Consider the following 14,119-nt stretch of genomic DNA (forward strand, 5'->3'; position numbering starts at 1 on the left):
CCAGTTTATAGACACTATTCGCTATTCGCGACTATTCGCTATTCGCTACTCTGGTTTTTCAGACACCCCGCAAGGCCTGGCCAAACGGAGTCGGGAGTTGACCCAGGTTTTCAACTTCTTGCGAGTCCGTTTGGCCAGGTCTTAAAGCTACCTGTTCCGATACGAAGTCAAAAATTACTTCAAATACGACCTGAAACTGACATCAAACTTTGTCTCAAATTTATTTGTCTTTCAAGACGCGCCGCGGTGGACCTACAATCTTGGACAAAATAAATAGAACATCTGGACCACCCCCCCCCCCCCGTCCAAAATGGCGCGTTTTTGCTCCTTCGCGCCTTCATCTGCTTTGAGGGGGAAGAGGTTAATTGTTCCTTTTTATTCTGTCCAAGATTGTAGGCTCAATTTCCGCCGCTCGCTGAAGTCCGCATGCCTCTCCGAGAAGAGAGGCTCATTTCCCGAAACAGCGGCTGGTAATCGAGCCTAGGGTGGATCATTTGACTGACTTTTGAGGGGAGGAGACTGGGTTGTTTTGAAAAAATATATATACACTCTTTTTTACAAAACAACGTGTAATTTTGGAGCTGAGGCTGAACGTTCTTATGTTTTTTTTTGCAATTTGAGGCTGAAAAAGTCCTTAAGACGGTTCTTAAATTTTCATGGTATACAAGGTCAACTACGGCCTTGCATACGGCGGCTGCGCCCGCAGTACGAGCGACAGTCAAAACTGAGCTGTCCTTCCGAAACGACACGATAATAGCCTTTTTCTTCGCAACTAAGAAAAATAAAGACAATGCTCAAGTTGCTTTGGCCTCTTCTAATAGTTAACTTGAGAATTTCGGGTTTAATTTGACGAGGAACAGCATATTTTGTTCAAAACAACACAACTATTATCCTACCTCACGACACCCCGTGGGGGGGGGGGGGGAACTCCCATATGGAATGGACGGGGATGCTCGTCGTCTCGCTTAGGGATGTAAATTTCGGATTTTGGTCTCGCTTAGGGTGTTCTGGGCAAAATGTCATTATTTTTAGCCGTCAAGGTCTCGTTAAGGGTTGCACGCGAAGAAATAACAAAACAGAAAAAATTTTGATTCTTTATATTTATTCAACTCATATAAAGAAATTCGCCATCATTAAAAGCCACTGCACTTTTTATTTGTCTGTTTTATAAACTGGTCTCTTTTAGGGGTCTGCATAAGCTTCGGCCACGCCCAGATTGGTCTCTTTTGGGGGTTAAATTCAAAATTTCCGACGAGCATCCCCGTCCACTCCATATGGGAGTCCCCCCCCCCCCCCCCCTCCCCGGGCACGACACTCGACGATCTACGAGCGAGTTGCCATGCTGGACGCCGGCGATCCATTTTAGCGCCAAATTAGAGGCTTAGAGGTCCAAAATGTTGCATACTTTTCACTTTTTCAATATGATAAGGGTTTTGGAATTGTAAATTACTTCTCGCGAATATTTCAATAATGCGATCTCCAGTGAGAAAAGTTGCCTGATTTCAAAACCCTTCCTTACCTTTCCTGTTAAACTTACATTGACGTCAGGACAGCGGTTGAAGTTTTTCTCGCCGGCTGAATCCTGCTGAATCCTGATGGTCAATTCAAATTTCAGGCGCGCAAGCCGTACGCAAGGAACTTGATAATACTTCAGACTTTTAGTACCACCTGTCATGACTTTGATGGTGTGGAAGTTATTTTGGAACAGTCATAAATAAGAATCTGCTGATTGTTACAAACGGAGATGTGTGTCATGCCCTAAGTAAACCATTGTTAATGTTATACAAAACATGCTCTTAAGTATTCACTGTATTTGGGTTAATTTTACATTTTTGTTACCTCTTTTTTATGCTTGTCATTTAATGCATATAGATTAGCAAAATATAAAAACGTTCTTAATCGACTCTCAGCCTGAGGAATGTTCTTAATACGTTCTTTTAAAAATGTTGGTTAATCTCAGCCTCAACATTCTTAAAAAAAAAGGTCCTTATATAAAAAAAATAGTGTATCCTGCGAGCATAGTTTTACCAAAATATTCATGCGCCCGACCACTACCGAAAAAAAATTCACGCACGTTCAGCGAGCCGAAAAAAGCTCAGGTCACACGGGGAAAATATCTTGCATAAACATGTCCCGAGAAAAAAAATTCCTAGTGCATGTAAGGGTTGAAAAAATCATGCCCATACCAAATCAACTTCTCCAAAGTCAAACGATCCACTCCTTGGAGGCAATTTTTTAATTCTGCTTCTGAACCAATGCAAGTATATGACATGAGCGCTGTTTTGGAGATCGCGTGACTGACAAGACATATGATCTGGCTGATGTTATGATGTTATGAAGTTTGCTAATTGACGGTTCATTACAACTCCGGTGTTATCTGCGTTTCGGTGTGATATTATGCACGACATTTTGAACGCAGCGTTGAACTGAAAACATGTCCGCTGGAAGACTTATAGCAATTGCTGTCGATCCGAGTGACTACAGTGAAAAGGCATTTGACTGTGAGTTTTAACTATTTTAATTTACATGCCTAAACGATCTTTTGCAATATATATATACCGGTCTTCAAATTAACAACCCGGCCATTGTGCCAGAAGTATAGTTTACAGCTCTGTGATACGACTCTTTTAAAATCAATTTTTTTTCGCCTTAATTGACTGAAATTAACATCTATTATAAAATCCATTTTGAAATTGAACAGAATTTATTAATTTATCACGCGAAGTTCGGGCCTGTCGGTCCGCGCGTGAGAAACAGCACGCGTGTTTTCCTCGAAGCAAATTTGTGGTTTAAAACACAATTAATAAACCAAGAAATACTCTACCAAAAATACTCTACCAGCTCATCAATATTTCCGACACCCAAAATTAAACCATGTAAGAATTTGTTGAATTATTATTGAATTTGGTCCTGTTCGTGTAAAAATAAAAACAGCCTTTCTTTTCTTTAAAATGATCCCATATAATATAGCCAAACTGTTCATAATTTTGTTAATAATTAGCTTTTATTTGTTTATAAAGGGTTCATGGCAAATGTCTACCACGAAGGAGATCGATTGGTGGTCATTCATTCGCATGAACTTCACCCTCCGGTTATGCCTCGTAAGTACAATTTATCATGTGGGTGTGGTAGCAAGGGGGTGGCAGGGAGGAGGGGAAGGGAATAGCGGTGATGTCTAGTATAAACTATCTCAAATTTGAATATTTCTAGTTCTTTTACCCCCTCCCAAATAATTCTAATCAACATCATCAGCTACCGTCCTGTGGCTTTCTTGTTGCATTGCCTTCAGTGAAATTTGCCAAGACATACGTCATTCCTGAATGCGAGGTAATTCTTTCTAAATTTGATTCTGTCAGTGGTTGCTGAAAAACCATGCCATGTGTATTGCTCAAAATGGATTGACAATTTTTTTGTACTTTTCTAAGGAAGGGTGAAGCCCAATGTGGAGTGGCATGCTCTTTCTAAGGAAAACATCTAAAACCCAAAAATGCATACTCCTAGTATTACAACAAAGAGAGTCAATAGAATCTTGTATCATCTTTTTTTCAGACATGATTGCTACTGAGGAATGGAAGCGAGAGGTTATAAAACATGAAAATATCATTAAAGAACTAGAGAAAAAATATGAGAAAAAATGCAAAACCTTGAAGGTACACACAGGTTTATGTTTTGACTATTGTCATGCAAATACTGATATGACAGCAGTTCAGCTTACTCATGATATCAAAATATGTAGTAAAAATATATATATATATATTAGTTTAGCTTATTACCTAAAGATCATATCAAACGTATTTTATTTGGAACTTGATAATGTGATCTTTTTCTCCTTCTAGCTGTCAGCAAAGATTGTCATCGAGTCTGGCCCCCCTGGACAAGAGATTTGTAAAGTGGCCAAAAGGGAAGGAGCCACTTTCATTGTGTTGGGCAGTCGTGGTGCAGGAACTGTGCGTCGCACCATATTAGGAAGTGTCAGTGATTATGTTATTCACCATGCTCACATACCAGTGGTAGTGGTACCAAAGGAGTAGGAGAAACACACTCTTCACTACCCTGCTAAGAAGAGAGTAAAGAGGCAGTAAATTTAAATATTATAACAGTGTTGTCATAGAATTTTTTTATACTCATTTGAAATTTGTTCAAAATTAAAGATGGAAAATAGGAAAAAGTGAGAGTACAATGATGTTTTAGAGCAGTCATAATTACATAAATATGTATTTCTGGCATTTAATTAAATATACTTTATTTAATATAATCACTGGAAATTAAGTTATCCCAATTTTCAGTGAAATAGATAATTCAGTTTTACACATTTTTTGACTGTGAGATTGTATTGATTTTGTTCAGCGACTGTCGTATGCAAAAAAAAAAAAAAAGAAAAGAAAAAAATAGCCACGGTGAAATATTTAGAATTACAGTCAAATTATCCCCGTCAACTAGTCCCCACGTGTCATTTATCTTTACGTGTAAAATGTCACGCATTCTGTCACGGCTCAGTGCGCGATTGGGTGGAAAGGAAACACTTGTTATTGGCTGTTCATTTTCGAGTGTTAGCTTGACTGAAATCATGGCGGGTACAGAAGGCAGAGTTGTATGTATAGCTGTGGATGGAAGCGAACACAGTGAGAAAGCGTTTGACTGTAAGTAAGGAAATAACGTATTTTATGAAAATATAGCGTTCACTTTACTCCTAATACTGCAGGAGGTAAATCGAGCCAATTTCATGTAGACTTGCGTTCCGTCCAGGCGGGTTGTGATGAGTTCGTGCGTGAGATTTTATCTTATTTTTGAGAAAATGGCGACATTCGTTCGACGAGTCATTACCCTACATGAAAAGCAAAGAGTAAGTACACAGTGATACGTTGAAAGATGCGCTGATTTCTACGATTCTAGCGATCTTTGTTTTATATTTGCGTTCGTGCGTTTGCGTGGACGTCACACAACTGTCAGCGTGCTCAGCAAATGCATGATCACGAGCATGTTGTTATGTCTAAATGGCAGCGATAATTTTTTTTTTTGTCATTACCAACAGGGAAATGTGCATTGTTTTAAAAAAATTAAGACATCTTAATTATTAAAGATAGCGTGAATTCAGCAGCAGTTTGTGAGAAGAGTTGTTGGCATGGCGTCACTTCTCACGCCTCCTTCATGCCCAACAACGGCACTTGCATTAATTAGCTTAAATTGATTTAGCCCTCTTTTGTCTTTTATAGATGCGCTTATTCACAACTGTTTACTGCAGTGGACGAATTAAATTTCATTGAATATTACAGAATTATCGCTCGATCGAGATCTATTTTCTTTTTGCATTTGATGAACGGCGATTAAACAGAGAAGTAGATGTAATCGATCCCCCGGCGACTGCTGTCTTTCGCAAAAAGAGCCCAAATATTTTGTTTTCATTACAGCAGCAAATACATGGTAACAATGTAGTCACAAGTGCTGCTCTTTCGTTATGATGATTGACCATTGCTCCCGCGAATTGAAGAGACAACTCCTCGTGAAAGTTCACGAGATCTCCATCTCATTGCCCATACAAGACCCCGCCCAGTGCTTTTAAAAATTTGGCTTGCCAAGACAACCACACCCCCCAACAGCTGACAATATCACAAATTATTCAGGTTTTTTTGACTGGCTATCAAAATTAATCACGGTTTGGCTTGGCTCAAAATTAGTTTGAGTAATCAGATGGTGACGAGTGAAATTAGGAAATAATTTAAACGCATTTTGTGGCAAATTCTAATAATAATTTTCCGAGCCCTAAGGTGAGGAAAATAATTAGAATTTAGACAAAATGCAAGTGAAATTATTTCTTATAATTTTCACAAATATACCATTTGATTACCTTGTTTATTTTATTGTGAAATTTTGCGCCAAACATAATACTATGGCAATTTTGTAATTTCACCTGTGAAAGTAAAATTTAATGTTGAAATTTTGTGCCAAAAAATCAAGGAGTAATTTGTCACTTATGATATTATACTCATGAATCCTGTGGCCTGAGAAGCAATAGCAAACATGAGTTGATTCCTAGCCAATAAACTACAAAACCAAATTATAGCGGAACTTCGGGCCACTGAGTGAAACACCATACTCATAGGAACCCTTGAGAATTGCTTTTCACATCGTGGCTCATCATTCTCATCATCATCATAGCATCATGCTTTTCTCTTCATAGCTAGCAGCATTAATTGCTTGTGACCGACGTAAACAACGACAATAAGGTCAAACCACATGCTGGTCATACTCCAGCTTAAAGCTAGGTTGACTGAGACATCCAGTCTTGGTTTATAGCGTACATCTTTGACATTAGACATCCTTGTTATGGTCATCCGTGTTATGGTATCTGCTGACCAGTATCACGTTACCATATTGGGAAATCAAGGTTAGAGCTCATCGAGGTTACATGTTTTTTAGAAGTTGACTGCTGCCCAAGTACATAAGGTTTTCGATTGGATCAGCTTCTAATAAGCCAGGTTAACTTATTATAATCAGGGTCAGGTTCTTTGGAAGCTGGTTAACGCTAACCCAGGATTAAAAGTTAACCGAAGTGTAAATTTTTCGTGCTCATATATGTTTTGTGTAGTTTGAGATTATTCAAAGTCAAGGCTCCCCTTGATGCAAACACCATAAACAAAAAACCTCACTCAATCTGCAAAGTTACATGTAAAAAGCCAAGTTTGATGCTTTTAGGATGAACAGAGACCAAGTTATAGACCTGTCTCTAATGTTGAGACAGTGTCCCCCAAAACCACATAAACTCTTAAAATTTTTTATGATTTCTGTGATACTCTTAAAAATGGGCAAACATACGTGATTTTCATCTCAGCTTCTTTCAAACGGGGTTGAATGACAAGATTTTACAGTTGTCACAAAACTGATAAAAAATTTATATGGTTTTGGGGGATACTTTCTCAACATTAGAAATGTTTCTCTGACAGGTTTTGAACCATGTTTCAAGGTCTATAACTTGGTCTCTGTTTACCCTATTAAAGCATCAAACTTGGTCAAATGACTAATCTCAACGCGATCTTTCAATATGTGTTGGTGTCAGTTAATTGATTGGTTAAAATTTGAAACTCGCCCCAGTTCCCTGCACAATTTTGAAATGGTCTATGCTGTTGTGTCTCCCAAAGATCTGAGCATTCATCCAATTTGTTAAACAAATTGTCTGTCTAAATTGCTCCTGATAATAAAATTGACATGACTGACCAATGGACTGACAGGCCAACAGGCCAACACTGATTGATTAACGGATGGAAAGTTAATTATGTCTAGTTGACGTGTTGACTGGCAGACAGACCAACAGTTTGTTTAAACAACCAACTGAAAAGTTCCTTAAAAAACACAACTACAGAAACTTTGCCTAATTTACCTATGGTCGGATAATGCAATATGGTGACAACTCAGAAAAGCTTGATAAACTAAAGGTAACTAGAATTTTCTGCCTTGTTGCTGTGCACAATATGCAATCATTGCAGTCAGGTACCGGTATCTAATGTACTTCAGTAAAATATTTGTCCACTTTCATTTGCAGGGTATAAAAAAGAAATATATCACCAAGGAGATCGCCTGGTTGTTGTTCACTCCCACGAGTTGCACCCTCCTGCATTACCTCGTAAGTGCATTCATTAGTTAGTCTTTTATTGTCAGTGTCTGTTTGTTTTTATTTCATTTTTTCTTCTTTCAGTTGTTCACTCATTCAGTCATAAGTCAATCGTTACAAGGCATAAAGTTTATGTCTCTTCTGAGGAGTAATGGCAATTAGAAGAGGGATTCATTTTTTTTTTTTTGCTTCCCCCCTATAAGCTACAGACATATGTACACATGTTTGTGCTTTTATTTGTTAGCTCTCCCCTTTGTTTCTTCTTTTGTGGATTCATGTTTCATTAATTCGTTCCAATCAGTGATTCATGTGGTCTTCCACTCATTCAGTCATTATTCTTGTCTCTTGTTCTTTCTTCACTCATTCTGTCTTGTTCACCTAATCATTCATTTACTCATCCTTCCTTTCATTCATTCATTCACTCACATGCTCGCTCACTTGTTTGTGATGACCATTCAATATTTCACGTACTCCTTTTTCCTCATTACTCGCAGATGCCATGGCCACAGAGGAGTGGAAGAAGGAAGTGCAAAAACATGAAAAGTACATCAAGGATTTGGAAGACAAATTTAAAAGCAAGTGTGAGGAAATGCAGGTAGTGAATCATGATTACACTAAGAAAAACATTCATGGATTTTATTTCCCCAAAGACCCTTGAAATGCCTTCAGTTGATATTCAGTTCAGAGGCTGAGTAATTAGAACAACAGTTACTTTAAACTTCTCGGGAAAACAAAGCTTAGTTTTCTCTGGAGTCAGTCTTTAAAAGCCTGCGTCACAGCTGCTACCCATCATAGGTCCCAGGGGCGGCGGGGGGGGGGGGGTACTACCATATATGGGCTATATAGGTATGTGCCGCTGTGAAGGGTATGGTTTTCAAGTAGTTTCCTGTAGCACAGGGTATATAAATCAGAGTGTTTGGGTCTAGAATAGGGTATCATTTTTCACGAAACTGACTAGTTGGTTGAAGATTTTATCTAAACTAAGGAAACCAGGAATTGCCACTCAAAAATTATAAAAAAAATGAAATCAGCAAGTTAGAATTTTTGCAACTCAGCCTCAACAGCATCGATAGATGACTATCATAAAACACTACTGGATTTTATTAACTGTCAAAAATCAGGATTCAGATGGAAATAGGTGGTTTTAATACTGGTTACTCTAGTATAGGGTAGCAAAATTCAGCTGAACTAGCTCTGGTATAGGCTAAGGGTTCCAGGGTCCCAGCGGCACATCCCCACCCAGAAATTCCTAAAGTACCCTCCCCCCCCCCCCCCAGGTTAATTTTCTGTCTGCAATGCAGGCTAGTCATTAATTGCATTCTTTGCAGTTTATCAGGTTTCTTTACTTTTTGTCCACACACATTCTTCCCACTTGGGGTTGTTTACTTATTTTCTGTGCTTGGCTTGGTTCATGTCACTCATCAAACTATCAATAACATCTTTACATGTAGTAAGTAGCGGGGGAAAGGGTACCCCCTTTGAAGGACTATATAGGTATGTGCAGTACCAAAGGGTATGGTTTTTCAGCCGTTTTGGTCTGAACTAGTATGTAGATTTTAGCTCTTTTGATTTGAAATTATAAAGTATAGTTTGTGCACTATGGTCTTGAATTGGGTGTGTTTGATAGGAACTGAGTATTGTTTAGTAGCCCCATGTCTGAAATAGGATATCACATTTTGGGTCAGGTATAAAAAAGGGGGAAGAAATTGCAGATTGTGGTCTTAAACTGGTTAAGGGTTTCAGGAAACTCGCCACACACCCTCACCTGTTTTATTTTTCTGGGAGTAAGTCCCCCCCCCCCCCCCCCCCTAGGCTTGATTTCCGCGCTCTCTCGTGATCTCGTGCGTCCTTTCCCGAATAGCGGCTGGTAATCGAACCTACCCCACCCCCACTTTCTGGTAGTAATTAACTTCCAGTTGTGACCATTTTGTCTGGAACAACCTTGCCAGGTTTCAGCCAAAATTATCATCCAAGGTGGTCATCCAGGAGAACACGTCTGTAAAGTCGCCAGCAAGGAGGGTGCAACCCTAATCGTGTGTGGCAGCCGGGGAATGGGCACTGTTCGTCGCACCATATTAGGAAGTACCAGTGATTACATCATACATCATGCTCACGTGCCTGTGGTGGTAGTACCCAAGGAGAAGAAACATAGCCCCCACCCCTCCCCTAAAGCTGACAAGAAGCATTGATAAAGCAGCAAAGATTTGCCCGGGAGGTGAAAACCGATTGAGTTTGCCTTTCACAAAGTGCACTTATATAATGGTATCCTATTTCATTTGCGTAATCAGTTTGTTTGTAATGGGTGAAATGATAAAGAAATAAACGATTTATGATCGTTTACCTGTGGGCTTGTATTCAGCATTCCTTTTTTCCGTTTTTTCCATGTGCAAATACGTTACAGTGTTTATGTGATGTCAGAAGTTTTCGAACGAAACGTTTTGCAATATTCAGAGAGCTCTCAAAAGCGTACAAGCGAGACCTAATCACGGTTTTGGAAGCAATCTTGACGGATGGGCCCCTGACGGTAGCCAACAGTGTCAGAAATTACAGTGTTTGTATGGGAATCTGATCGCAAATAAGTTTCTTAAATATTGAATTTTGAACAATTTATGAATAGCAAAGTTAAGAAACTAAACAAAGGATAGCAATGACCAAATATGAGGCATGTAGCTGTGCTAGAAAGTGTCCGGAAGCGTTTTTGATTTTCCACACACTTGTCTACGACTTTTTTCTGCGAACTTTGCATTGTACGCGAATTATGGTAAAGTTCGCGACACTTTGCGGGAAAAAAAATTGTAGACAAATGTGTAGAGCATTGAACTGGACTCATTCCAGCACAGCTATATCCCTGAAATTCGGTTAATGCAATCCTTTGTCGAGTATCTCAACTCTTGTTCATAAATTCTTCAGAATTCGATTTGTAAGAAAATTATGTCATGGGATTCCCATACAAGCACTGTAATTCCTGACGCGTGTTGTCTGCCCGTCAAGATGGCTTCCAATACAAAACCGTTTCAGTTAACGTCTAGTTCCCAGAGGCTGGCCATTTTAATATTGATGAACCCTTGTCAGGCGATGAGGAAATACTCTATGGCTACTTTTGAAGGGATCTTATACACACAGCGTGATAATTGTCGAAGGACACCTGTGAAGTTCCTTAAAATACCCGTTTTTGTTTTGTTTTGCTTTTAGCTTTCCGTTATTGCACAGCAAAATGGCGCTTGTTTTTCAGATCGTTCGAATATTAAAGTAACACGTTGGCGTTGGCGAGACTGCGAGAACATCAACGCCACTGTGAAAACTGATGTGGAACTAGTAACGTATTGAAAAAGGGGTAAGGTTCTAATCATGTTTAGTTCGATACTTCTACCGTTTGTTTTTATTTTTATGTCGATTTATGAGTTAAAAACGGTTTCCCGCTGTCAGAAAATTGCATGCAGAGGTGCCAAGTTTAATTCGTATGGTAACTGTGTTCTGGTGTTTATTTGAACAGAACAATACAATTCAGCAAGTGATAATATTTTGCTTGGCAGCCCAGTTTCCACTTTATATAATGTTTGAGAAACAAATTCAATGTAGGTGAAAACTGAATTTTCAATTTCTGAAAACGGCTGTCATTGAAAAACGCTTTTTAAATTCATTCTACAATGAAAACAGCTCTGATGGAGCTGGTAAAGCCGAAAAATATGCTTATAGTTTATTTTGAGTTTATAATTTAGTTACTTATTTGTTCGTTTGTTTACATATTTTATTTATTTTTTTATTTATTTGTCCATCTTTTTATATATCTATTTATTTTAAGCTTTTTAAGATTCATAAACTTAAGTATGTTCGATTATCACTTATTTCCCTTTTCTGGTAAATAAAGCTTGAAATACAAATTCGAACAAAAACTGCATCGATTATTTGACGGCATACAGACGAAAGTTCATATTGTTTGCTTTTTTCTCGTTTGCTGTGTTAATTGTGAATACGACTGTTTCCTGGGAAGAAAATACTATCTGCTACCTCTAGACATGCAAAACCGACTCAAATCAAGCCGAAATTACCCAAATGAAATTGCGTTCCGAGAGAAGAAAAATAATGGCTGTGCACCATTTTAACACAATGGAGTGTGATTTCAACATAATGCTGTATTGTTGAAGCGAATTGGAAACGTGTCACATAGTCAAATTGCTCTGTTGCACCTGTCGCCGATTTTCAAACAAAGTATTCGTTTATTCATTTTCTTCCTTGTTTCGTCAATTTAAGTTATCTTATTCACGCAAGTACTCTGTTAGAATGTAAAATGTTTTGAATTTGCGGGCACTACAGTTTAATTGCTTTCATTTTCACGTTGTGACCTTTCATGGGAAACTGTGCATCGTTTTTCTCTGAGTATTACTTAATCTGAGGTATTTATATATTTCTGGCGGAAGATGTTTATCATAGGAAACTGAAGCCTATTTTTTCTGAAAGGACTTTTAACGCGCAGCTGTTGAAACATACGTGGACGGAAGAGGAAACAGTCACCCCTTGAGGAAACGACAGTGTTTGGACACTGTCAACGGTGAATTTGAAAAATAACAACGAAAGGAATGAGAGAATTGAAGTTATTGAACTTACCCACGCAAAGAAAGAATTGGCTTTTTTAGAGGACTCTAAAGGAGGACAACTTAATACGCAAGAATGAGTGGAGAGACTTCAAGTTTGGCCTCTTCAAACCAAACTATAAACCAAAGCGGTACTTTTGTAGTGAATCTTGTTTACTCTCGTACAGAGTTAGCATCTGGATGTACACTGGCGATTCTCAGTCCAATAACTGTGACTACAAACGTTTTACTGCTCACAGCCATCTTCAAAGATCCACTGAAATATTTCAAGAAACCAACGCGTTATTTTGTCCTCGGTCTTTCCGGGGCGGATTTGTTATGCGGCTTGTTTGTGGAACCGTTTTTCGCCTTGTATTATTTCGGTCGTTTCTTACGGGCAAGCGGTGAATTTCAAGCCATTTCACGGACGCTTTTTCTGATCGGCTCGGTTATTTCGACGGCGTCGTTAAATGCTTCATTCGTCATGGTACTCATGTTATCCGCCGCACAGTTCATCGCCATTGAATATCCTTACAGATACAAGACTTGGATCAAAAAGAAGTTTGTGCTGCCGTCGGTTTTAGCAACCTGGTTTTATTTCATTTTGTTCAGCCTGTTGTCTATCCTAGGCGTTGATAGAGACTTATTTTTCAAACTGAATTTAACCATCCACGCCTCACTGATCTCGGTGATTCTCGCAATTCTTCAAATCTTGACCTACAAGGCCTTTAGAGTACACTCCGAGCATCAAAAGATCAAGAGTATTGCCTCGTCATTATCGCGATCTTCGCAAATTGATTCCCCACAGAATGGCAACGGAAGAAAGTTGCTAACGAAAAAATCTTTTCGCTGTCGCGGACTTGACAGACATTTTATGGTTATGACATTCTACCTGTCTGCTATCCTACTCTTTTCAGCTTTCCCACATATTGGCGTGTTTTATGCCTTTTTGTACAAACAGCCACAGAGCATGTCAGAAGAACTAAATCTGAACGTTTTATTAAGAATAACCGATCTTTTGCTTTTTGTCAAGGTTGCGACAGATGCGTTCATATTTGCATGGCGACTTCCGACTTACAGAAAATCGTTAGACTTTTTAATAACTGGAAAACTACCACAACTTGAAACAGGCGTGTAAGTTAGTTTTAAAATGACGTCGATTACTCTCAACTGGAGCAGCTTTTGAAAAAAAAAAAGGAAGAAGAAGAAGCTCGTAGGCCACGTTCGATACATCAAAATTCTTGCATGGTTCCGTGGCTTTCAGGACAAACTTCTATGTATGGTAGTGCCGGTTTTCTTTGTTTGGGAATTGAGGGACAAAAGAAACTAGAAAAATTTGCAATTTTGTCCTGAAATTCTCGGAGCCATGTTAGAATATTGATATATCGAACGTGGCCAATTGTCGCATTTGTAATTAACGAACAGATTACACTGATTAAAAAAAATTATGTATTTGGTTGTGATTTTTAGTTTCACGGTTCGGCGCATGGCTAAGCGTTGACGTTAGCATCAAGTTACCTAAATTTTTCGCTCCTTCCGCCAACTTGAAGTTCACCAATATATGACGTAATCGCAGACAATATTTGGGCAAGCATGATAGGGCCCCGTGCACCCTACCCTTGGAGGGTCAGTACAACACGTGGACCCCTCCACCTAGACCCCTTTTGGACCCCCATCTGGGCCTAATCTGGACCTCGAATCTGGACCCTTTCTGGACGGACAATACCACGGATTAACACAGAAAATGCCGAATTAAGTATTGAACCACGAATTTATTATTCGGGCCGAATATTTTAATCTGGACAAACGCCTGAGTTTTGTATTCGCATCCTACTGGTTCGTAAACAAAGGAAGTGATTGCAAAAGGAATTCTTATGAGAAATAACACAGTCGCGACTTATCACGAAATTTTCAAAGGAAAATTTCCCGCAAAAGTCATTAG

The 14,119-nt window shown here is 38.9% G+C and overlaps 3 protein-coding genes across 3 annotated transcripts; all 3 read left to right on the forward strand.

Annotated features, from left to right (window-relative positions):
* The first annotated feature begins 2,309 nt into the window (after positions 1–2,309).
* Positions 2,310–4,168, forward strand: LOC110062465 (uncharacterized). The gene is made up of 4 exons (XM_020769392.2): positions 2,310–2,501; positions 3,021–3,101; positions 3,550–3,650; positions 3,837–4,168. Exons 1-4 carry the CDS (start codon positions 2,435–2,437, stop codon positions 4,029–4,031), a joined length of 444 nt encoding a protein of 147 aa, XP_020625051.1. The 5' UTR covers positions 2,310–2,434; the 3' UTR covers positions 4,032–4,168.
* Positions 4,169–4,221: 53 nt separating this feature from the next.
* LOC110062464 (uncharacterized) lies at positions 4,222–9,946 on the forward strand. The gene is made up of 4 exons (XM_020769391.2): positions 4,222–4,640; positions 7,538–7,618; positions 8,101–8,201; positions 9,556–9,946. Exons 1-4 carry the CDS (start codon positions 4,358–4,360, stop codon positions 9,793–9,795), a joined length of 705 nt encoding a protein of 234 aa, XP_020625050.2. The 5' UTR covers positions 4,222–4,357; the 3' UTR covers positions 9,796–9,946.
* Positions 9,947–10,072: 126 nt separating this feature from the next.
* Positions 10,073–13,629, forward strand: LOC149115970 (uncharacterized). Its single transcript, XM_089285462.1, has 2 exons — positions 10,073–10,940; positions 12,065–13,629. Exon 2 carries the CDS (start codon positions 12,275–12,277, stop codon positions 13,313–13,315), a length of 1,041 nt encoding a protein of 346 aa, XP_089141588.1. The 5' UTR covers positions 10,073–10,940; positions 12,065–12,274; the 3' UTR covers positions 13,316–13,629.
* The last annotated feature ends 490 nt before the right edge of the window (positions 13,630–14,119 follow it).

Source organism: Orbicella faveolata, unplaced genomic scaffold (assembly GCF_042242905.1).
Source record: "Orbicella faveolata isolate gen_17 unplaced genomic scaffold, um_ofav_v1 contig_13, whole genome shotgun sequence".
Lineage (NCBI taxonomy): Eukaryota > Metazoa > Cnidaria > Anthozoa > Scleractinia > Merulinidae > Orbicella > Orbicella faveolata.

Excerpts from the sequence above, each read along its gene's own strand:
- LOC110062464 (XM_020769391.2), top strand. The coding sequence starts at position 4,358 with ATGCAAAAAAAAAAAAAAAGAAAAGAAAAAAATAGCCACGGTGAAATA. Across the intron at positions 4,641-7,537 it reads CAGTGAGAAAGCGTTTGACT|GGTATAAAAAAGAAATATAT; the intron begins GTAAGTAAGGAA and ends TTTCATTTGCAG. Across the intron at positions 7,619-8,100 it reads GCACCCTCCTGCATTACCTC|ATGCCATGGCCACAGAGGAG; the intron begins GTAAGTGCATTC and ends CATTACTCGCAG.
- LOC110062465 (XM_020769392.2), top strand. The coding sequence starts at position 2,435 with ATGTCCGCTGGAAGACTTATAGCAATTGCTGTCGATCCGAGTGACTAC. Across the intron at positions 3,102-3,549 it reads TCACCCTCCGGTTATGCCTC|ACATGATTGCTACTGAGGAA; the intron begins GTAAGTACAATT and ends TCTTTTTTTCAG. Across the intron at positions 3,651-3,836 it reads AAAAATGCAAAACCTTGAAG|CTGTCAGCAAAGATTGTCAT; the intron begins GTACACACAGGT and ends TTCTCCTTCTAG.
- LOC149115970 (XM_089285462.1), top strand. The coding sequence starts at position 12,275 with ATGAGTGGAGAGACTTCAAGTTTGGCCTCTTCAAACCAAACTATAAAC.